Here is a 23776-nt window from a genome sequence, read left to right as displayed (position 1 = left end):
CATTGCGCCTATTACTCCGAACCCTCCACAATTGGTCTCAGAATTGATGCACACGATGACAGCGAGCTGGAATGAGCAGCTGGTCCGAGCGGTGTTCCTGTCCATTGATGCTGAAGCTGTGCTAGCTATCCCGTTATGTACAAGAAACGTAGAGGATTTCTGGGCTTGGAGCGGAGAGCAGAGAGGTTCATTCTCTGTCAAATCTTCATACAGAATTATTATGCAAACCAAGATCTCGAGGGAGGACTGGATCGAGGAACGTGGTGGTTCTTCTGCGGCGGACAATGCAAAAACGGAATGGACAGAGCTGTGGAAAACAGATGTACCTGCTAAAATCAAGTTGTTTCTTTGGCGTTTAGCTCGGAGCTCAATTCCAACAGCTGACGTTTTGGAGCATAGAAAGATGTCCACGTCATCAACGTGCGCGCTATGCGGCGCGAGAGACTCGTGGAGACATGCCTTACTGAACTGTTCGATGGCTTGCAGTGTTTGGGCACTTGGGAACGAGGAAATATTATATCAGGTCAGCCGTTTCGACACTGATAGTGTTAAGGATTGGCTTTTTGCAATGAAGAAAGCCTTGTCGAGCGATCTTTTTGTCCGTATGACGACAACCTTATGGGCTATTTGGGCAGCAAGACGAAAGGCAATTTATGAAGATATATTTCAGAGTCCCTACTCCACCCATTGTTTCATCAATTCCTTTCTGAATGATATACAAGTTGCCAAGAGCACGGAGAGATCAGCTGCGTATTCAGTGAGGGTGAGGCCAACAGGCTGGATTAAACCTCCCGCAGGCATGATAAAAGTGAATGTTGATGCTGCCACTATGAGGAGATCGAGATTTGGTGCAATCGCTGCAATTTGCAGGAGTGAGGAGGGTCTGTATCTTGGAGCATCGGCCATAGTGTTCAATTCTATATCTGACCCTGCTACTCTTGAGGCGTTGGCGATCCGGGAAGCAATGGCACTAGCAGAGGACCTCCAGCTACAGACGATACACATTGCATCAGACTGCAAAGGCGTTGTGGATGATATCAAGCAAAAGAGTAGTCCTAACTATGGGGCTATCATTAGTGAGATTGTTGAATACTTTCGTAGTTTTCAGTTATGTAATTTTGTGCATGAGTTTAGGAGTTCAAATGTCGAGGCTCACAATCTAGCGAAGCATGTTTTGAAATTAGGGATTGGCCACCATGTTTAGTTGGGCAACCCTGGTGAACTTCAGTTCGTCCCTGTAAACGTTGTGACGAGTGAATAAAAAGCTTCATGGATTGTCTCAAAAAAAAAAACTTGACGCAACGAGCGTCCGTTAGGAAATTCCCTCAGGCAGGTACTCCTACCCAGCAACAGTAACGGCGATAAGAGAGAAAGCGTCAATGAATTTCTTTTTGTACCGCTGATGAGCGTTGTGGACGTCGACAAAGTACATGAGCAGTAATGTGATGGTTATGGGTAATATTGCTATGCTAGCATAAGTATGAAAAAACTGCCAGGATTAATGTGGAGAAACCAGTATTGCACCCTCCACTCAAGCCTAGAAACCCCTGTTTGCACCAACCACCTAGAAAGCCTGTGCTTTGCAGGAGGGCTTCACTGGTTTGGAGAAGGAACTGTGCCCTTATCCAAACCCCCATCTCTCTGATGCACACACTTCGTCAAACCAGCCAAGAACTGAACGAGCATGAACTCAAAAACGGAAACATGGAACCAATAAAGTGATTTTAGGGGAACAAAGATTCACCCACAAAGATGCCAGCAATGCTCTCAGTCATCCGTAAACAGAAGTCCCCAAACGATTTAAGTAAACATGGATAAAATGGTCAAGATATTTTCAACACAGATGTGCGCTAGTTATCGTCATGCAATTATAACAAGGTTAATATACAGACAGACGAACATCATCATCTTCCTACATTGTATACACAACAAATATAATCATTCAGCCAGCATGTGCAAAAATCTACATCCAGGTTCTACACAATGTCCACAAAGGATTGGTGCACAGACCTGAGATGGCCATAACACTCCTCGCTGCTCCTGAAGTTCGCCAAGCATGCCCAGCAGATATGGCTGCCGCACCTGCACTCGACATGGTTGCAGCCCTCAGATTTCTCGATCGTGTATCCACACGAAGGGCAGTTCTTCACATTCTCCTTCCCTCTGCGCCATTCAAGCAGCGTCGCGTCTGGGTCTTCCTTGTATTGCTTGTAAGCCTCACAGGACATCAAAGGATGATACTCAAGATGGCACTTGGTGCAGATCTCGACATAGCAAGCCCCGCAGACAAAAGGCTTGGTCTCTGCATCTGGAGCTGCCACTTGGTAGATGGATTGGCAATCGGGTGTCGGGCAGAAGCGATACATTCCTGCTCTAGATGTAACAAATGCCCTTAAGGAAGCTCTGAATAGGTCCTCCAGCTTCTCATTAGACACCAGGTGCTTCAAATCAACTATGAGGAAGGGCTTCCTGCATCCAGTTTTCAGGCAGCAAACAGGGAACGCATCATGAGATTTCATGGCAGATTCACACTGATCCACTAAGCAAGCCCGACAAAACATGTGCCCACATGATTCAAGCTCAAAAGGGTCTTCAGTCTCACACAAGCAAATAGGGCACGCATCCTGCGCCAGCTCATTGTCATCCCTTAGCTTATCCTTACTTCCTCCAACACTCCCTGACGGAAGTTGAACCAGGGCATTCTGTTTAACAGAGGTTATCAGCTCAGAGATCATCCCTTCAACCCTTCGCTTATCCTCTTTACTACCCCAAACTTTAAGTAGATGTCGCTGTTTATGTAACTCAACATTTACTGCAGGCATTTCTTTCTTAAGTCCTTCCAGATCAACTCCAAAGTTCTCTACTGTTTTCTTCATCAAGTCTGGAGGGAGGTTATGGCCACGAAGACTAATTTCCAGGGGCTTCTTCTCAAGGAGCTCTGTAAGTGCGTGCACCAATTTTGTCTCTGCTGTAGCCATCTGATCTTGGTGCCCAAAGACTTTAATATTCAGACTTTGTCTGTCGTAAAGAATGTAAGTACCAGTTTCTTGTTCAATAGATTTCAAATGTGCTACACCATCATGGGACAAAAGTAGCTGAACTGCACTTATTGTCAGGTCAGGGTGGTTTATAGTGTTGCCTTTCATCAAAATCTCAAGAGGCCTTCTCAAATCTGCTATTGTTTTTGTGGCATTTGCAGTGAGCTTTAACCGGAAAATACCATTATCAGTCTTTTCGAAATTGTAAGACACACCTGTATGAAATAGAAAACTGATTACATCTTCAAACTCACCAGTAGATATAAGCTTAAGCTTTTTGCAGTCTCAAACAACCACACAAACAATATAAATGCGGAAATGAAGCTACATAAGATTAGCAGCATAACACTTGTGATTTAGGCTTATCAAGGAGAGGAAGGGGATATCCCTATTTACTAATGTTACAGATTCTTGGATGTATACCTTGGTTGCAGTCTTGCAAGTGATCACACACATACATGTGTAAACTAGTGTATCTACCAACAAACTCTTGCGGTGATTCTTGAAATAACACATACTCCTGAATTTAACAACAACCAAAAAAGAAGTTGCATACCAACAGGAACACCAAAAATATTGTATGTACACATACTACCCCCAATCAAAATTACTTGCCATTTTTAGCCCCTGGAAACAAACAAGGCAGTGATAATAAATGATAATGCATCACTAATATGTCATGTTTACAACTCCTCAATTAAATGACCATCTCTCCTTTAGAGGTGAAAACGGACAGAACTGACCCTCATTTAGAAGTTTAGCCAACAATAACTCTAATGTAAACTTCTGACAAAATCTGACGCTTTTGCTCGCGCCATATATGTTGGCGTTGAAAAAACTTAGCATTTTTATGGAGCAAACACACATGATAGGCTCAACAGCTGGTGTTTAGTTGTTAGAGCTCAACGCCAACATATATGGTGTTGAACCGTGGCCTCCTTTCTTTGACCCACGGGTGAATTAAAACAATGAGTGTTGGCTTGTTATATAACGAGCGGCAGTGCTTGGCCTAGAAAGATTCTTTCATACCCAGTAGCAGCGTTCATCCTTTACTCTCTTTTTTTCTCTTTTCTTTATTCATGCACGTACAGGTTTTAACTTATTTGCAAGCTTCTGCTCCAAGATGGCAATCACTGATGCCTACTCTGCTATTTCACCTTGTGCTACCGGGAAAATCACATGTGGTGGATGGCTTGAGGCAGGCAAAAATGACAATGAGAAAGGTAACACAGTTCAGCGCCATGCACTCTGGCGTTAAGCACAAACAGCTCAACCCCGGGGTGTATGGCGTTGAACGTGTTTGTTCCACGAAAGTTCTAAGTTTTTTCAAATACCAAAGTGTATGGCCTTGACATAGCCAAGTTCAACACCAAGGAGACTGGCGCTAAGTGGAAGGGGCAGATTTGGTAATAAATAAATAAAAGACTAGGATCATTTTGGGCTGAACTTTTAATTATTTCTGTCAATTCTCACGTTTAACATTGGTCCATGGGAACATAGTAGAGGGAGTGCATTTAAAGGAAGTGGGGTCAGCATATGAATTTTACATGAAGCAACATGATTTGCAAGGTGTCAGCAGTTGTGGAAGCTCAAATAGTGCAGATAAGTCTTATAATCATGTCTGGAAGAGAATTTTGAGTTTGCTGTGCCCAAGTAAAGTTAACCATTTTATTTGGACACTAGGAACGCAAATGAATATTCGAAGGAGAGGCGATTATGCACAATCCCTTATGGAGATGACAAAATGAAGATGGTGACCACCTCTTATATTGCAAAAAAATTGTGAAAATGTGTTAGCATGCGGTGCTCCTCGAAGAAGAAAAGCTGAATCTCTTGAAGTGCATCTCAGCTAAAGGAACTGTGAAATTTATTTTGGAAAAGAGGCAGTGCGGTTATGAAGCTTGCCACTTTCACGTATTTAGTGGTCTCACCACAATAAGGTAACACAGAAGACACAGTCGAACCAGTCTCTGATTTCCAATTAAGATTTGCAACATACATTTCTGAATCCTTAGAACACCACCCGAATGTGAAAGTGAATATACCCAGATTTGTGAGCTCCGGAAAACCTCCTGTTCTGGAGTGGTTAAAGGTAAACTTTGATGCTTATCTGTCAAACTGTGCATGCTGGTGATAGGGAATTTGCTGTCCGGGATCATCTAGGGGCTTTAATTGCTGCCGGTGAAGGAAGCCTGTCACATGTGGACTTGGAAGCTCAAGCAATGCAGCATGATGTTCATCATGTCACCTCCTTAGGCATGGGCTGAGTTGTCCTTGAGACCGACTGCCTAGAGCTTAAACAAGCTTTGTCTAACACTGGTTATGATTTGTCAACATCCAGTGCACTAGTAAAAGACCTTAAAGAGTATGTTACTGCTCTCGTTTGATGTGTACTGTACAGAATTTATTCGTCGTAAAAGTAATGACGTCACATCTTTTTGCAGCCTTGGGGTGTGATCAGGGTCTAGATGATCGTGTAATTTGGACGGACCATTTTCATGGTGATGTTTGGGGTGTGGTAGCCAGAAATTTAGCCGTGTGCCAAATTTAATGGAATCTATGTGTTCCATTTTAAAAAAGCAAAGAAAACACATGATTCAAACAATAGAACAGCGAAGAAATTTAAGCAGGCAGGAAATGAGGAATGCAAGCACACCTTTCTGGCTTCGGAAACTCTCAAGCAGAGAATTAACTTCCTGGCTGATAACATTGTAAACATGTAATGGGCAGGACAGAGTACTATGAAATACATGCTTGCACCGTATCATCTGCCAAGGTTGACAACAAGGAAGAAAGCTTCCTTCAAGATGGTCCAGCGCTCTTGCAGCCTCTCGATGAAGACTTCCATCAAAAGTTATAGTTGCTCTCATCATTGAGTTGTTTTCCTCTGGAGGGAAGACTTCAACACGGAAATTTTGTCCAGGAAAACTCTTGTTTGGCATGAATGAAGAAATTTCTCTAATCAGCGCTTCTTCACATGCAGAAACAGAAGGGCCAATTATGGGTGCTTCCCTGAGCCTGAGCAAACGGGTCCCGAATGCACGCCCCCTGCTTGGGTTACATGGCCATGATAGTCTAGCTCTTACCGCAGGAAATGGTAATCCTCGATTATCAGAAGAACATACTGGAACCACTTTTAATGAGGAACCATGAAACTCTATTCCATTCAATTTTAACACAGCATCTTCAGCATCTTCAGGTTTGAGGAATGTAAACTTCCCCCATTTCGTTTCATCTGAGGCTATCCGAAAGTTCCCAGCTGATTTATGAAAATTAGCGACACCGGGGATCAGACTGCCCACCAAAAAAATAAGCTCCTTGTCATTGATATCATGGGCATTTTGATGGAGAACCTCTACTGTTAGATACCTCTTCCCAAGTTCCAAATGCTTGATTTCAGCACCCGAGCCAAACAATGCAAGAGGAGAACTGCCAGGCCTCCCAGGAAATAATCTTCTCTCGAGGCACTCATTCCTCAACATCTTAGCTTCACACTCCAAAGCACCGTTAACAATACAGAAGACCTTTTCTATGTCCTGCCTTGTAGCAAATAACACAACTTCATTGTTTTTGAAGTTAATTTCGACTGTTGTTCGGTCATCCCTGCATTCTTCCTTGAGATGTGAGATAATCCTGTGTTGATTTTGGCCATATTTGCCACAAAATCTTCGCAATAAATTATGACCAAGCCCACTAATCACTTTTATCTGCAGCTTATGTTTCTCCAGTTGATGAATGAAGGACATGGAATGAAGTGCATACAACGCATCATGATCAACAGCAGTTACACATACCAAATACTGATTTGGGATTGATAAGATTTCGGTAAACACCACCCACTCTGGCTTGCTGCCATAATTGAGCAATGAGCATGAGGGATGAAGGTTCACAGCCTGATCTGTCGAAATCACCTGGTAACCAAACTTTTCATGTCCTAAAAACATAGCAAGATTGCCTACAAGAGATGATAGAATAATTCTCTTTAGCAACTTATCATGCATAGAGGGAACCTCAGGATTCCAACACCAATAACTTGGGATAATAATGTTGAGTTCATGCTTTAGACAATTTTCAAGCTCTGATATAGTATCCTGGCACTTCCTCATGGTCTTGGCGTTGATGCTGTTCTGCCAGCACCACATATTCCTGTTTCCATTCCCATCCTCCCATTTTTTATAAACAGCGAGTAAAGTGAAGAGATCTCCATCTTGGTGACACAATCGGACCTTCTGAAGGTCAGCTTTATGTTTCTCCTCATTAGTGCCCACTCTACAAAATATGCTGCTAGAATTTGCCATAACAGCAGCTAGAATTACACCTTCCTTCCTCAAACCAGAATCAAAGCAATCAAGCATAATTTTGCCAAGCCTTGGCTCAATTCCCAATTTGACCAGGTAGCGTCCAGTATCAGTCAGCTCAAACAAATTACATTTACATTTGACAGCACCCAATTGTTCAAGGTTCTTCAAAGCCATATTGATTGCTTCTGGATTTGGGGCATCAACAAACTCAAAATTCTGTGCATCCCTAACACCCAAAGCAAGTATTCTCAGAACAGCAGTGCCAAGATGAACTTTCCGGATTTCAGGTTCTTGATGTACTTCCATCATTCTGAAGTGAGATTCAGAGTAAAGCCTGTAACACTTCCCTGCGCCTGTTCGACCGGCCCGGCCAGCACGTTGATTAGCGGAACTTTGGGAAATCCAATTTACTTTCAGCACATTGAGACCACTACTAGGCACAAATCTGCTCTCCTTGGCCAGTCCAGGATCAACAACATACTTCACTTCTTTGATGGTCAGCGACGTTTCAGCCATATTCGTGCAGAAGATAACTTTTCTCTTACCGGGGTAGCTGTTGAAAACACGACTCTGTTCTACATGGGAAAGCTTTCCATGCATAGGAAGTACCACAGCACTTGCATCGCTGAAGTTTTCACAGGCCCACTCAACTTCCAGTTGAGATGTCAAGAAAGCAAGTATGGCACCGTCTTCTTCATTCTTGTGAATCACACTTACCACCCTTACAACATCATTGACATAAGAAGCAGTAGCACAAGCATCATTCAGAGAGTTCGGTACAATATTGAAGGAAGCATCCACTGATACATCTGGGATATATTTAATTTCAACAGGAAAATTTCGCCCTTTAACATGGAATGTTTGACAGCCATAAAAGTATTCAGCTAGTCTATTAGCATCAGCAGTGGCAGACATTATAATGAGTCGCAAATCCACCCTATCAAGCAGCTTCTTCTTTATCAAAGCTAAGAGAAGATCGGTGTTCAAGCTTCTTTCATGAGCTTCATCAACAATAATGTATGAAACGCCATCCAGGCCCGTATCGTTCATGCAGTGATGTAAAAGATAACTATCTGTGCCAAATATGATCTTCGAACTGAAGCCCCGAGAACAGGAAAAGGTTGAACATGACGACACAAAATTTTCTGCATAGCAGCCATTGCTTTCTTCATCTACTCTACGTGCCAACGTTATAGCAGCAATTTTTCGAGGTTGGGTACAGACAATTGAACCGTTGGCAGCAAGACCTGAGTCAGCAAGATACTGAACCAATTGTGTGCTTTTCCCAGAACCAGTTTCCCCAATTAAGATCATAACCTGTAGAGAACAAAGATACATAACTTAAAACACAAATTTTATGTCATTATTCATGATTTAGAAAAATAACAAACAAGTGAAACCTAGGGGGGAAATTGTGGGTAAAGCGAAACGCTGACTACTGAATATTAGACCAAATTACATGATCAAAATGTTGGTACCTCAACGGCAAAAATGCACCTCATAACCTTGTAATGAAGATCATTAGGTGCAGTTCCATTGGAAAAGCTAGAGCAAGAATATTCTGCCAATACTACCAATATTTAAAATCACAAGAGATGACTCAGATTAACTTAACCTACATAAGCAAAGTTAAAACTTAACAGCGCATTGCAAAATTATAATATATACACAACAAAACTCCATACACTGCTTTTCCACTATGGTTCTAACAACTAAGCATAAAAGTCTGGCTCACACTGCATTGTAGATTTGCAAACATCACAAATATAACTGCAAAGAACTCGTAAAACTCGCCTGGTTAGCGAATATGTGATTGAGAATTTTTCTACGGTATGCATAGATTGGTAGCCCCTCATTGAGCCGCCTGCACTCACGCAGCATCATCGTGTGCACCCTCGCAAAATCCACATCATCATCTTCCACAATCCCAAACAGATCAACCCCCTCCTCCTCCTGGTCCACCTCCTCCTCTTCATCCGTCCCACTTAGCATCGCACGACGTATCGACATCATTGCTGCTTTATACTCGGCAATTTTAGCGTCTAACAAATCCTTGTCAGCCTCCAGCGTTTTCCTCTGGAGATTGAACTGATCGAAGTCGCGGAGGTTACTGCGGCGGACGCGCAGGCGGTGCTTGACAGTCTGGACGGAGGCTGCGAGCTGAGATGAGCGGGCGGCTAAACGGGAAACGAGGTCGGAGTCGAGGAGGCGGGAGGCGTGGGAGGCGAAGAGCGAGGAGATTAGGGGGAATGCCTTCGCGGCGAGGGCGGCGTCGGGGAGGTACGGGGTGAGGAGGTGGCGGCCCTCGAGGCGGAGCGACCAGAGGTCACGCGCCGCGGCCGCGGCCGCAGGGAGGGAGCGGAAGAGGAGGCGAGCGGCGTGGCGGCCGGAGGAGAAGACGGAGAGGCTGTCGGGGCGGAGGCCGGCGACGAGCGCGTCGACCTCCGTGGCGGACGGGGAGGAGAAATCGGGGCCCGCGCGAAGGAGGAGGATCGCGGCGGTCTGCGGGTGCGGCTGGCTGTGCTGCTGTGAGCGGTGCGGCGGCAGCGGACCCCGATCCGGCGGGCGGAAGGGGCGGTCGGCGTGAGATCGAGCCATGGCGGCAGCGGAGGGGTTTGCGAAGGTTTTGGTCGGTGGTCGGAATCGGACGGAATGTTTGTCAGGCACTTCAGACTAGATTTTTTTATCTGCTTTGCCAAAAAGCGCAGTCCAGTGCCACTCCACGAAACGGCGGCTGATTTCTAGACCGTGCGGTTCGTCCGTGACGCGTGGGATTCGACCCAGCGAGGGCAACAAGGTAGAGTGGAGCCACGCGGGTGGTGGCAGCGGTGAAGACGAGGATGAAACTTCATGATGCAAAAGGGTCAGGGTTGAAGAGTGGGAGGTTCTAGGCAACGGAGGAGATGACGAGGACGTAGAAGGGTTAGATGGATGATAGGAGCGACGACACAACCGACGGTGATGGCGGGTGGTTGAGGTTGGGGTGGCGAGGCGAAGAGGAATGGAAGAGATAATGGTTACACTGGTAGGAAGTCGAATCGTTGAATAAGGAGGAAGCTGTCGACGCCTCATAATATTATGTATCAGAATTAGGGTTTTGATTTCATCTTCTGCCCCCATCCGTCTCATGATATAAGACGTTTTTACAAGCTAACATAGCTTATGAAAGCGTTTTATATTATGAAATAGAGGGAGTATCTATTAATCTTCATAATTATAGCATACATGTGTAAGAATATATGTGAAGTTAGGTAGATATGTTTGTTGTGGTGCATAAATCAATCCATTATTATTATTGTTTCATGAAAAGAGACAACACATCAAGCTAGTTGGCTAGGTAAGTACATACTTCTTTTAACAAGGATGGGAACCCTAAAGTCCTAGAAGCTATCATTTGTTTGCAAAAAAGTTACAAGCACTGCATAAAGGATCCTAAAAGGTACATAAATAACAACAAGCTCGTTCCTGATGCAACTAGGAGCCTCAATAGCACGGTAATAACCTAATTGAGTCTTAATGCACACAATTACCTCATTGAAGACTCGGTTGCCAAGGTCTCTGACACATGCCTTGTCGGCGATGGGGAGATTTTTGGCGATCAAGAAGATGGGAGCGTGGAAGGGCTAGATGGATGGTGGGAGCACCGACAAAAGTGGTGGTGGCGCGGTTGGTTGAGGGTAGGGTGGCGACGCGAAGAGAAGCCACAGTGACGCCAATCGCTAGTGGGAGAGACAATGTTCCTACCATCGTAGGTGGGAGAGACAATGTTCCTACCATCATAGGGAGTCGGATAGTTGAAGATTAATGGAGGCGCCATCAGCTGTGTAAGAATGTTAAGTTAGTCAATATGACCCATGTAATTTATTAAGTGATTCTAATTATAGCGTTTGGTGTGATTATTGGTGAATATTATGGATTTGAATTAGGGTTTCAATTTCCTTCTGTCTATTATAATCTTCCTATTATGGCGTATATGCAAAAGAATATATGTGAAGTTGGCTAGGTATGTTCTTTGCGGTGGATAAATCAATCCATTGCTATTTTTTTCTTCAAAATAGGCAACACATTAAGCTAGCTAGCTAGGTATGGCTCTTCTTTTATTAGTGGAAGTGGTGCATTTCTTTACGAGGGAGGCCCATGGTCATCTCATGTAAGGTCTAAAATGATGAAAAGCCTATCATCTCTTGAACTACCTAATCTGGTAAGCTTGAACATGGTCCAAGGAGTTCTAATAGGGAAATCCTTTGAGCCAGCTCAACTTCTACATATTTTAACATGGATAGGAACCCAAAGGTTCTACAAGCTGGCATTTCTTGCAAAATTGTTACTACTATGCATAAAGGACCCTAAAAGAAAACTATATGACAACAATGTCCTTTCCTTTTCCAACTAGGACCCCAAACAGCATAGAATAGCGTAGTTGAATACTAATGCACACAACAAACTCACTCGAAACTCGATTGCCACCGTCTCTGGCGCATGCCTTGCCAGGATGGGAGGTTTTAGGCGATCAAGAAGGTGATGGGGCATAGAAGGTCTAGATGGATGGCAGGATCAGTGATAAAACTAACAGTAGTGGGCGTTGGTTGAGGATGGGATGACTATGACGCCAATGGTGGATGGTAGAGACAATGCTTAGATTGTTAGGGAGTCAGATAGTTGAATAGGAGAGAGCTACCATCACACATGTAAGATGACACGTGTAATTTATTGAGTGATTCTAACCAAAGCATTTAGTGTGATGGTTGGTGAATATTATGGATTAGAATTAGGGTGTTAGTTTCCCGTGTTATCTAATCTTGGTAAGTATGGCATATATGCAAAAGAATATATGTGAAGCTAGCTAGGTATGTTTGTTGCAATGCATAAATCAATATATTAATATTCTTGTTTCATGAAAAGAGCGATCACATCAAGCTGGCTATCTAGATAAGTACATACTTCTTTTTAACAAGGATATGAACCCTAACTTCCTAGAAATCGACATTTTATTGCAAAATTATTACAACACTGCATAAAGGACCCTTAAAGAAACAACAAGTAGGAGCCTAAGTAGCACACATTAACGCAATGGGGTCCTAATACACACATCGACCTAATCAAAGACTCAATTATCACCATCTCCGATGCATGCATTGACGGCGATGGGAAGGTTTTAGGCGGTCGAGAAGATGCCGGGGGAGTACAAGGGCTAGATGGATATGGTAGGAGCGACAAAAAGCCAGTGGTGATGGCAGATGGTTGAGGGTGGGGTGGCGAGCCGAAGCTAAGTGGCCGAGTTAGACAGTTGGAAACGAGGGGAGCCACCATCAAGCGTGTAAGAATGTTTAGATATTCACTATGACCCATGTAATTTATTAAGTGGTTCTATTTAAAACATGTAGTGTGACCGTTGATGCTTACTATGGATTACAATTAGATTTTTAATTTTCTCTTATGTCTATTAATCTTCATAATTATGGTGTATATGTGAAAGAATATATGTGAAGCTATCTAGGTCTATTTGCTGGAGCACATGAATCAAGCCATAATTATTCTTGTTTTGTGAAAAAAGGCAACACTTATGCGTGCAAGCGGTACTACCGCTGGCCATGGGACGGTACTACTGTTTTAAATGGTACTACTGCTCCGGACCTGTGGTACTACCACTAGGGGAGGGGTACTACCGGCCTCCTGCCATTCTTAGTACCCAGGCGGTACTATCATTGGGTCCAGGACAGTACTACCCCTAACCTGTGGTATTATGATACATCCATTTTGCATCATGTTTATCTATTGTTATTTACTATGTTTTAATGCATAATAATGCCTTTTGGAGTAATTCTAATGCCTTTTCTCTCATAATATGCAAGGTTCACACAAAGAGGGAGAATACCTGCAGCTGGAATTCTGGACTTGGAAAAGCTACGTCAGAGTTACCTATTCTACACATCTCCTAATGAGCTAAAAATTTATGGAGAATTATTTTGTAATATATGAGGAATATTGGAGCAAATAACTACCAGAGGAGGCCCACTATCGGTGTCAAAACCGGCCGATCTTGGGTAGGGGGTCCCGAACAATGTGTCTGAGGATCGAAGATAACAGGGGACAAGGGGAACACGATGTTTACCTAGGTTTGGGCCCTCTTAATGGAGGTAAAACCCTACATCCTGCTTGATTGTATTTGATGAGTATAGGGGTTACAAGAGTTAATCTACCTCGAGATTGAAGTGGCTAAACCCTAGATGTCTAGCCTGTATGAATTCCGATGATCTTCACAGACTAAACCCTCCAGTTTATATACACACCGGAGGGGCCTAGGGTTGTACAGAGTCGGTTCGTGGAAGAAGGAAATTACATATTGCTACCTCTTGAGCACTGCGTTGGTTTTCCCTTGAAGAGGAAAGGGTGATGCAGCAAAGTAGCGTAAGTATTTCCCTCTATTTTTGAGAACCAAGGTATCAATCCAGTAGGAGGCCACACGCAAGTCCCTCGTACCTACACAAACAAATAAGAACCTCGCAACCAACGCGATAAAGGGGTTGTCAATCCCTTCACGGTCACTTACGAGAGTGAGATCTAATAGAGATAATATGATAATATTTTTGGTATTTTTATGATAAAGATTAAAAGTAAAGATAGCAAAATAAACGGTGCCAGAAATAACTTGTTGACGGGAGATTAATATAATGGAGAATAGATCCGGGGGCCATAGGTTTCACTAGTGGTTTCTCTCAAGATAGCATAAGTATTACGATGGGTAAACAAATTACTGTCGAGTAATTGATAGAATTGAGCATAGTTATGAGAATATCTAGGTATGATCATGTATATAGGCATCACGTCCGTGACAAGTAGACCGACTCATGCCTGCATCTACTACTATTACTCCACACATCGACCGCTATCCAGTATGCATCTAGAGTATTAAGTTCATAAGAACGGTGTAACGCTTTAAGCAAGATGACATGATGTAGAGGGATAAACTCATGCAGTATGATATAAACCCCATCTTTTTATCCTCGATGGCAACAATACAATACGTGTCATTTCCCCTACTGTCACTGGAATCGAGCACCGCAAGATTGAACCCAAAGCTAAGCACTTCTCCCATTGCGAAAAGATCAATCTAGTAGGCCAAACCAAACTGATAATTCAAAGAGACTTGCAAAGATAACCAATCATACATAAAAGAATTCAGAGAAGATTCAAATATTGTGTAACACCCTCGATGCGACTATATCTCCCACGTGTCGAGGCACGACTTAGAGGCATAATCGCATTGAAGGCATATGTCGCAAGTGAGGTAATCTTCACACAACCCATGTAATATATAAAGGAAAGAGATACATAGTTGGCTTACAATCGCCACTTCACACAATTACATGAATAAAGCATTACATCAACCAAATACAAACAGGGTCCGACTACGGAACCAAAATAAAAGAAGAACCCCAAATGCGACAAAGGTCCCCGATCGACCCCAACTGGGCTCCACTATTGATCAACTAGAACGAAAACAAAGGGCAAGATCTTCATCGAGCTCCTCCTGAGCTTGGTTGCGTCATCTGCACGGACTCATCGGCACCTGCAAGCTCGTTTTGGAAGTATCTGTGAGCCACGGGGACTCAGCAATCTCGCACCCTCACAATCAAGACTATTTAACCTTATGGGTAAGGTAAAAGGTATGAGGTGGAGCTGCAGCAAGCGACTAGCATATATGGTGGCTAACATACGCAAATGAGAACGAGAAGAGAAGGCAAAGCACGGTCGATAAAAGTATGATCAAGAAGTGATCCTATAGCAACCTACGTCAAGCATAACTCCAACAACCGTGTTCACTTCCCGGACCCCGCCGAAAAGAGACCATCACGGTTACACACGCGGTTGATTCATTTTAATTAAGGCCAAGTTCAGGTTTTCTACAACCGGACGTTAACAAATTCCCATCTGCCCATAACCGTGGGCACGGCTTTCGAAAGTTCAAATCCCTGCAGGGGTGTCCCAACTTAGCCCATCACAAGCTCTCACGGTCAACGAAGGAATAGACCTCCACCCAAGACGTTCCGATCAGACTCGGTATCCCGGTACAACAAGACATTTCGACAGGGTAAAACTAAACCAGCAACACCGCCCGAATGTGCCGACAAATCCCGATAGGAGCTACACATATCTCTTTCTCAGGGCACACTCAGATGAGACATCCTACGAGTAAAACCAACCCTCAAGTTGCCCCGAGGTGGCCCCGCAGTCTACTCGGTCGGACCAACACTCAGAGGAGCACTAGCCCGGGGGGGTTAGAATAAAGATGACCCTTGAGTCTACAGAACCCAAGGGAAGGTGGTAGGTTGTTAGTGCAAATGGTAAAACCAAAGTTGGGCATTGCTGGAGGAGCTTTACTTAAGGCGAACTGTCAAGGGGTTCCCATTATAGCCCAACCGCATAAGGAACGCAAAATCCGGGAACATAACACCGATATGATGGAAACTAGGGCGGCAAGAGTGGAACAAAACATCGGGCATAAGGCCGATCCTTCCAACCTTTACCAAGTATATAGATGCATTAATTAAATAAGATATATTGTGATATCCCAACAAGTAAACATGTTCCAACAAGGAACAACATCTCCATGTTCCAACAAGGAACAAACTTCAATCTTCACGTGCAACTAACAACGCTAAAAGAGGGGCTGAGCAAAGCGGTAACATAGCCAATCAACGGTTTGCTAGGACATGGTGGGTTAGAGGTTTGACATGGCAATTTGGGAGGCTTGAAAGCAAATGGTAGGCATCGTAGCATTGGCATAGCAAAAGAGCGAGCAAACTAGCATAGCAAAGATAGTAGTGATTTCGAGGGTATGATCATCTTGCCTGAAATCCCGCAAGGAAGAAGAACGAGTCCATGAAGAAGACAAACGAACATAGTCGAACGGGTCCTCACAAACACGACGTTATCGGAACCAACCCGAAGAAGCAACACCGGAAAGAAGCAAACAACATGGTAAACAACCATCACATAGACATGGCATGATGCGCAAACAAGTATGATGCATGTCCGGTTTAATGAGGCATGGCATGGCAAAGTGCACAAACAATCCAACAAATTAAATGGAGCTCAATATGCAACGAGTTGCATATTGACGAAACACCACGATAAGTTATTTAGTTTGATCCCGTTTATGTACCCAACAATATTAAATGTTGTTAAGCATGGCAAGAGGGTGAAGCAAATGAAAGCTACCTATCTAGTCAAGGTTAAATGAGGCCGGAAGCAACGAACAACAAATCCGGAAACTCCTCATGTGCATATTTTAGGTTTGGTCCTGTTCTGCCCTAAACCATATTTTATGGTTATTAAACATGCAAGATTATGCCACCATGTTAAACTAGGCAAAATTCTACCCCATTTACATACAAAGTTTATTAAATTCGGAGTTACGGTTATTTAGTTATGAATTAAATCATTTTAACATGGCATAGGAGCAAATTTACTCAAACAGCATTTTAAACATTTTAAACATGGGTGAAAGTTGCATATTATGAATCTAGACAAAATTCTAAGCAAGTTTCATATATGAAACATTTTAATCCGATGCACCAATTGTGAGTTATTAAATGCATGAACTAGGGGGACTTTTCTACAAAACAGTAAATCCTGGGATAAAAGCTAAATTCGCAGATCTGGGAAAAAACTACACAGGCCGAATCTGGTGCAACTGGGCTGCTCACATTGGGCTTCAGAGAGCTGGCAGATCCGGGCCTGGTGCGGTGCGGAAGTGGCTGGAGCTGGGCCACGAGGTGCGACCGGTCAACGGGGAGGCTGGACGAGGCGGGCGCTCGCTCGATGGGGAAGCAGCTGGGCCTGGGCGCGGTCAATGCCAGCAGGCGGCGCGCGGCGTTCGTCTCTGGATCAATGCCGAAGCAGAGGAGATCGAGCGGTCAACGGGTACGGCGAGGCCCTCGTCGGGTCCTGGTTCGAAGCAGAGGACGAAGGTTACATGGGGAAAACCGAAGGACGTGGATCCGGCGCGGGTGGAGCTTGAGCAAGGCTTGCATGGCAGCGTCGGCTTCGGCCTCTGCAAACCACAGAGGCAACAGAGAATTAGAACAACAGCGGGTAGATTAAAGAGGGAGAGAAGCACCAGGGGAAGAAGGAAAAGAGAAGGAGAGGTGTCGCCTGGTGGTGGAGCTGGTCCGACGATTGGACTCGGCGTGCACGAGGTGGTCGCCTCGATCCGCCTGGATCGGGCGCGGGGCTGCCTGCGGGAGAGCTCAGGAGGACGGGGCTTCGCTGGGAACGAGGAGGAGACGCACGGCTAGGAGAGCTCCGGGCGTAGAGGAGGCCGGGATGAGCGGGACAACACCGGAGGCAGAGTAGCTTGGGGTGGTGCAGAGCTTCGGTGGGCGTGGCCATGGCCGTGCTTGCTCGGGTAGGAGGATGTTGTTGGCTGCTGCGATTTGGGCCACGCGGAAAACCAGGGAGGTGGTCGGAGGTTGGTTGGAGGGAGGTGGTTCGGGATGGATGGTGGTTGGCTCGGTGAGGAAGCCGAGGAGGAGACCAGGTGGGCTGGCGGCGGCGGGCGGAATGGACGGATGGGACATCCTAGGATCTAGGGTTAGGCAGTATATATAGCAAGGATTTTTGACAAGGGCTAATCGGACCCTCCGATTAAAATCAAACGGTCGAGATAAATAGGTTGGGGAGTCCAAGGAAGAAAACAAAGATATTTGAGGGATATTTGGGGATTATCCGAATCAAACGATGATGACTGAGCGGGTCAGGTCCGGGACAACTTTCGGACGCGCGCGCGAGGAGGGCCGCGGGCTGACGGGAGAGGTTAGGTTGGGCCTGGCGGAAGGTAGTGGACTGTGCAGAAGGCCTCAGGCTGAGAAAAAGGGAGAGAGAAGGCCCGGCGACTGTTTTTGGAGACCGAAAACGTCCGACGTTAGACCGGCTACTATTGCCGCTATGTTATCCATTGGGGCATCAAATGATCTCCGAATGCGATGAAACTTGACAGGCGGTCTATCTACACTATAATAAGACCACACGTCAACTCTCATCCCATTCTGAGAACATTTTCCGGCCACTTATAAAAAAATATTTCGGACATGCCGCGGGCGCGTGCAAGTGTCTCTGGGCTCAGAACGGACAACGGAAAGAACGGGGGAACCCGGACGAATGCAAGTTTTGAAAACATGATGATGCAATGCACATGATGACATGATGAAATGCAACACGCAAGCAAATGACAAGGCAACAACAGCGAATAACTGAACGACACCTGGCACATCGGTCTCGGGGTGTTACAACACTCCACCACTACGAGAGGATCTCGTCCCGAGATCTAGAATGGCACCGGAGAGAAAACGAAAGAGACAGAGAAGAGGTAAAACTAAGTTGCTTCTTTGACAAACGAGTGAAAGCACAAACCTTGAAAAAGGTTAGGCCGTTTCGAGAAAAGAATACAACGGAGATGAACGAAGTTGAAAACACTCCATTAGAAAAGAGAGACAAAGAACATTGAGAAACCTTTGAGGTTGAAGGGAAGATATATATACACTCCGGTTAAGGAAGGGGATCAAGGGAGACCAAATTCGGGTAGCACTCCGGTTGAAAAGAAAGTAATTGAACAAGAACTTGATAAGGTGATAGAACTTGAAAAGAGGGCACGACACTCCGGTTAAATGGACAATCATGAAAAGAACATGATCTTGACACAACAAGAAGATGGGTTGAAGAGAACAACAACACGATGCCTCCGGAACGAAAGAATAGAAGTTGTATCGACGGAACAAAAGAACGGAGAAGAAAACAACATCTTCTACCTCCAATGAGCTTGAAAAGCATCTTAAAGAGAAGGGTCACACGGAGTTGTTGAAACAATCCACAACGAAAAGAATAAACTTGATATGGTCTTATGGAAAACATCTCAAATTATGAGGTGACAGCCTGCCACTCACGGGAAAAGAATTGATTGGATTTATATGACAAGGAGACGAGAAACTTATTTCACCGAGAGGATAAAAGAAGAACTTGGGTCATTTATAAGCACCATAATAGCAACAAACCTTAGGGAAAGTTTTAGGTGAAAATAAACCCAAGATAACTCAAAGAAGAGATTGATGGATTTAAAATATCTCATTCTTGACACCATGTGAATCATGAAAAACATGAACTCAAATGATCAAGAATGACATAATACCACCTCCGATAATATGGTAGAAAGAAATTGCACTCCAGATTACAATATGAAGAAAGCTTGAGCTTCTTAGAAAAGAATCTCGATGAGCACTTCGAGAATGAATTAAATCATATATGAACCATCATGTAGAACTTCCGTGAAGAACTCCGGTAAACAAAAGATACCGAAAAGAAAGAGAAGTTGAAAACACAAGGTGAAACCTTGTAATGATTTAGATGGATCTCCGTGATAATTAGAGCTTGGAACTCCGGGAAAGAAGGATGAGCACTTGAACCCAAGAATTTAATCATCGTGAACAAACTCCGGAAGAAAAGATTAACATAAGGATGAAACAAGAGTAAGAATTATGTTATGTGTATCCTTCACCAATTTAAATTGATGACAAGCAACGGATTTGGCATACCACTTATTCTCGTAGAGAGATTAGGATAGATATGGCGCAAACTTGGGAAAGTCTTCAACGATCCACCGGTGGAATCGAAACAGCGAATGAATTGATATGATAACGAAAGAAGAGGAATCTTGCACGAACCACCGTAAGAATTAAAATGACCAAGGAAAAGATAAGGACAACACCGGGAAGAATTAGCAAATGAACGACGAAGCTTGAGAGAATCTAGATACATGAGAACGAAGAGATCAAGAACTGATTAGAGGATAAATGATCGATGCACCGGTAAGATTAGGAGAACGGTAACTGAAAGCTGGGAAAGAATAATTATGAGATGATGGGCTCCGGAGAATCGAACTGAAAAGGCTCCTGAATTACTCTGGATGGTTGAAAAGAATATCTCACAATCGCAAATAATTATGAGAGGATGGCAACAAGCTAGAATCACGAATCTTGAAGAGAATGGAGCAAGATTAAAGAGAAACTCTTCTTCGGTCTTCAAATGACAACGAGAGACACCACCGTGAATTGTTGAGGCACTCCGGAATGAATAATGGAAAGGTTGAGCCAACGATGAAAAGAATTTGAAAGATTTTAGAGGAGGACATTTGACTGATGGCAATTCATTCTTACGTCAAACTTTGAAAAGAATTTTAAGGATATCTCCGGGAGAATTAGAAGAGTCAGGTAAGATCCTGGGAAAAGACCTGTGGGTCAGGGCCCACTCAAAAGAAACATCGTAGAACGATTTAAAAGAGGGAATGCACCAGTTGAATTAAATGGCTAGAATGAAATAACATCCTCGAAAGAGTTTGAACGAATGTAGAGTGGAAACACGAATCTTCGAGATATCTTGAGCACTCCAGAATAATTGAATAGCGAGAAGTGGAAGATTAAGAGGTGCACCGGCATAAATAGGCATTGGGCAAAAAGAAAAGGAGTATGCTCAATACCAAAGCTTGAATTAATTCCACCGGAGAAGAAAATGAGTGAAGAGTGACGAACTTGAAGCTTCGTTAGAATCTTCATGAGAATCACCAGATACGAACATTGAAAGAAAAGAATGAAGAGACTTCACAAGAATAAAATGGATACTTGATGAAGAAATCTGAGTCCTTGAAGAAAAAACAAGGGTGGGTGGGCGGGAAAAACAAAGGTAACTTGGAGCCGGATGAAACAAGCAATATTGAGAAGAACTGATAATTGCTCTTGCGAATATTGAAGTGATTGAATCCACTTGAAGAGAAGCACACCGGTTAAAAGGATTGACAAAAACAATCTTGATGATCAAGAAGGATTGGTATCCACACCGGAGTATGAGAACACCATTTGGGAAAGGTATGGAATCAACATTTAACTTCGAAGCAACTCGAATACCACATCTCAAAACAAAACAAGGATTGGCTTGTAAAATAAGCCAGAACAAACATATGATAGAGATTTCGTCTGAAGTTTTCGTGGTGGGGCCTACACGGGCTCGATCGTACAGCACCATCATGTACAAGGCAGTGCACATGACATACGAAGCGTCCCCGAGTCGGCATAGCCAAGGACTCTTTAAGACACAACGAGACCACTATAAAACCGACCGTGAATAGGCGGACCACTAGACGTCGAACCCCAATTTCGTATCATACATCTGTCGGAAAGAAATCCTAGGAGCTACTTGAATTCCCACCTATGAAACTCCCGAAATTTTCCGGTTATGCAATCAGGTGTTGGGGATACAGGGGAAGCATAATATCTCACCCAAACTAGCAAATCCTACATCCAGCTGTATCCATCCTTCAACACATAACCAAGAAACCTTCGGAAATTGTCTACCTCAACCTTCGAAAAGCATCTGTTATACAAGTTATGGCAATACTCCCGAACTCCCGCCCCAGTACTGGGTGGCGTCGAGGTTATCTCACCAACGAACTGCATAAAAGAGATTTTCGATGTCGGCGTACTAAACTCAGGTATTCCAGAACTGCAACGATAAAATTATGATGACAACACCTCAGAGCTCAACTCCCCGGGACACTTCCACAAAACCCCTGACAGGAGGCACCAAGACAAAGTTCTCATCATAAAACCATCGGAACGATTCCGAGATACCCGCGTGATCCTAAATTTTTTTTGTGAAATTTGAGAAGAGAAGAGTCAAAACTCTACGTCAGGATGCCTTACCAGAGCGATGAGGAGACTGGGAAGTAAAAAGAATTCCTAAACTTTCCGATATATAATTCCTAAATGACTCAAAATATTTTTCTAGACACAACTCGGCTGCTAAAAACGATCAAGCAATGGGGCTCCTAAGGTCGGGGAAGGCTCTGATACCAACTTGTAACACCCTCGATGCGACTATATCTCCCACGTGTCGAGGCACGACTTAGAGGCATAATCGCATTGAAGGCATATGTCGTAAGTGAGGTAATCTTCACACAACCCATGTAATATATAAAGGAAAGAGATACATAGTTGGCTTACAATCGCCAGTTCACACAATTACATGAATAAAGCATTACATAAACCAAATACAAACAGGGTCCGACTACGGAACCAAAATAAAAGAAGAACCCCAAATGCGACAAAGGTCCCCGATCGACCCCAACTGGGCTCCACTACTGATCAACTAGAACGAAAACAAAGGACAAGATCTTCATCGAGCTCCTCCTGAGCTTGGTTGCGTCATCTGCACGGACTCATCGGCACCTGCAAGCTGGTTTTGGAAGTATCTGTGAGCCACGGGGACTCAGCAATCTCGCACCCTCGCGATCAAGACTATTTAAGCTTATGGGTAAGGTAAAAGGTATGAGGTGGAGCTGCAGCAAGCGACTAGCATATATGGTGGCTAACATACGCAAATGAGAGCGAGAAGAGAAGGCAAAGCACGGTCGATAAAAGTATGATCAAGAAGTGATCCTATAGCAACCTACGTCAAGCATAACTCCAACAACCGTGTTCACTTCCCGGACCCCGCCGAAAAGAGACCATCACGGTTACACACGCGGTTGATTCATTTTAATTAAGGTCAAGTTCAGGTTTTCTACAACTGGACGTTAACAAATTCCCATCTGCCCATAACTGCAGGCACGGCTTTCGAAAGTTCAAATCCCTGCAGGGGTGTCCCAACTTAGCCCATCACAAGCTCTCACGGTCAACGAAGGAATAGACCTCCACCCAAGACGTTCCGATCAGACTCGATATCCCGGTACAACAAGACATTTCGACAGGGTAAAACTAAACCAGCAACACCGCCCGAATGTGCTGACAAATCCCGATAGGAGCTGCACATATCTCTTTCTCAGGGCACACTCAGATGAGACATCCTACGAGTAAAACCAACCCTCAAGTTGCCCCGAGGTGGCCCCGCAGTCTACTCGGTCGGACCAACACTCAGAGGAGCACTAGCCCGGGGGGGTTAGAATAAAGATGACCCTTGAGTCTGCAGAACCCAAGGGAAGGTGGTAGGTTGTTAGTGCAAATGGTAAAACCAAAGTTGGGCATTGCTGTAGGAGCTTTACTTAAGGCGAACTGTCAAGGGGTTCCCATTATAGCCCAACCGCGTAAGGAACGCAAAATCCGGGAACATAACACCGATATGATGGAAACTAGGGCGGCAAGAGTGGAACAAAACACCAGGCATAAGGCCGATCATTCCACCCTTTACCAAGTATATAGATGCATTAATTAAATAAGATATATTGTGATATCCCAACAAGTAAACATGTTCCAACAAGGAACAACATCTCCATGTTCCAACAAGGAACAAACTTCAATCTTCACGTGCAACTAACAACGCTAAAAGAGGGGCTGAGCAAAGCGGTAACATAGCCAATCAACGGTTTGCTAGGACATGGTGGGTTAGAGGTTT

At 44.2% G+C, this 23776-nt stretch overlaps 1 protein-coding gene across 1 annotated transcript; it reads right to left on the bottom strand.

The window, feature by feature from the left end:
* Positions 1 to 1799: 1799 nt before the first annotated feature.
* Positions 1800 to 10164, bottom strand: LOC123102442 (ATP-dependent RNA helicase DEAH12, chloroplastic). Its single transcript, XM_044523789.1, has 3 exons — positions 9134 to 10164; positions 5695 to 8656; positions 1800 to 3253 (listed from the first exon to the last, which is right to left on the bottom strand). The coding sequence occupies exons 1-3, from the start codon at positions 9935 to 9937 to the stop codon at positions 1977 to 1979; spliced, it is 5043 nt and encodes a 1680-aa protein (XP_044379724.1). The 5' UTR covers positions 9938 to 10164; the 3' UTR covers positions 1800 to 1976.
* Between the last annotated feature and the right edge of the window lie 13612 nt (positions 10165 to 23776).

The sequence above is a fragment of the Triticum aestivum genome, chromosome 5A (genome assembly GCF_018294505.1).
Source record: "Triticum aestivum cultivar Chinese Spring chromosome 5A, IWGSC CS RefSeq v2.1, whole genome shotgun sequence".
Classification (NCBI taxonomy): domain Eukaryota; kingdom Viridiplantae; phylum Streptophyta; class Magnoliopsida; order Poales; family Poaceae; genus Triticum; species Triticum aestivum.
The sequence above is the reverse complement of the archived record's forward strand: the minus strand, read 5'-3'. Positions and strand labels throughout refer to the sequence as shown.

Bases quoted from the DNA above. Each gene is read 5' to 3' on its own strand.
- LOC123102442 (XM_044523789.1), bottom strand. From the start codon at position 9,937: ATGGCTCGATCTCACGCCGACCGCCCCTTCCGCCCGCCGGATCGGGGT. The intron at 8,657-9,133 runs GCGAGTTTTACG...TGTTCTCTACAG, and splicing joins ATCACATATTCGCTAACCAG to GTTATGATCTTAATTGGGGA. The intron at 3,254-5,694 runs GTGTGCTTGCAT...TATTTCATACAG, and splicing joins GAGTTTCCGAAGCCAGAAAG to GTGTGTCTTACAATTTCGAA.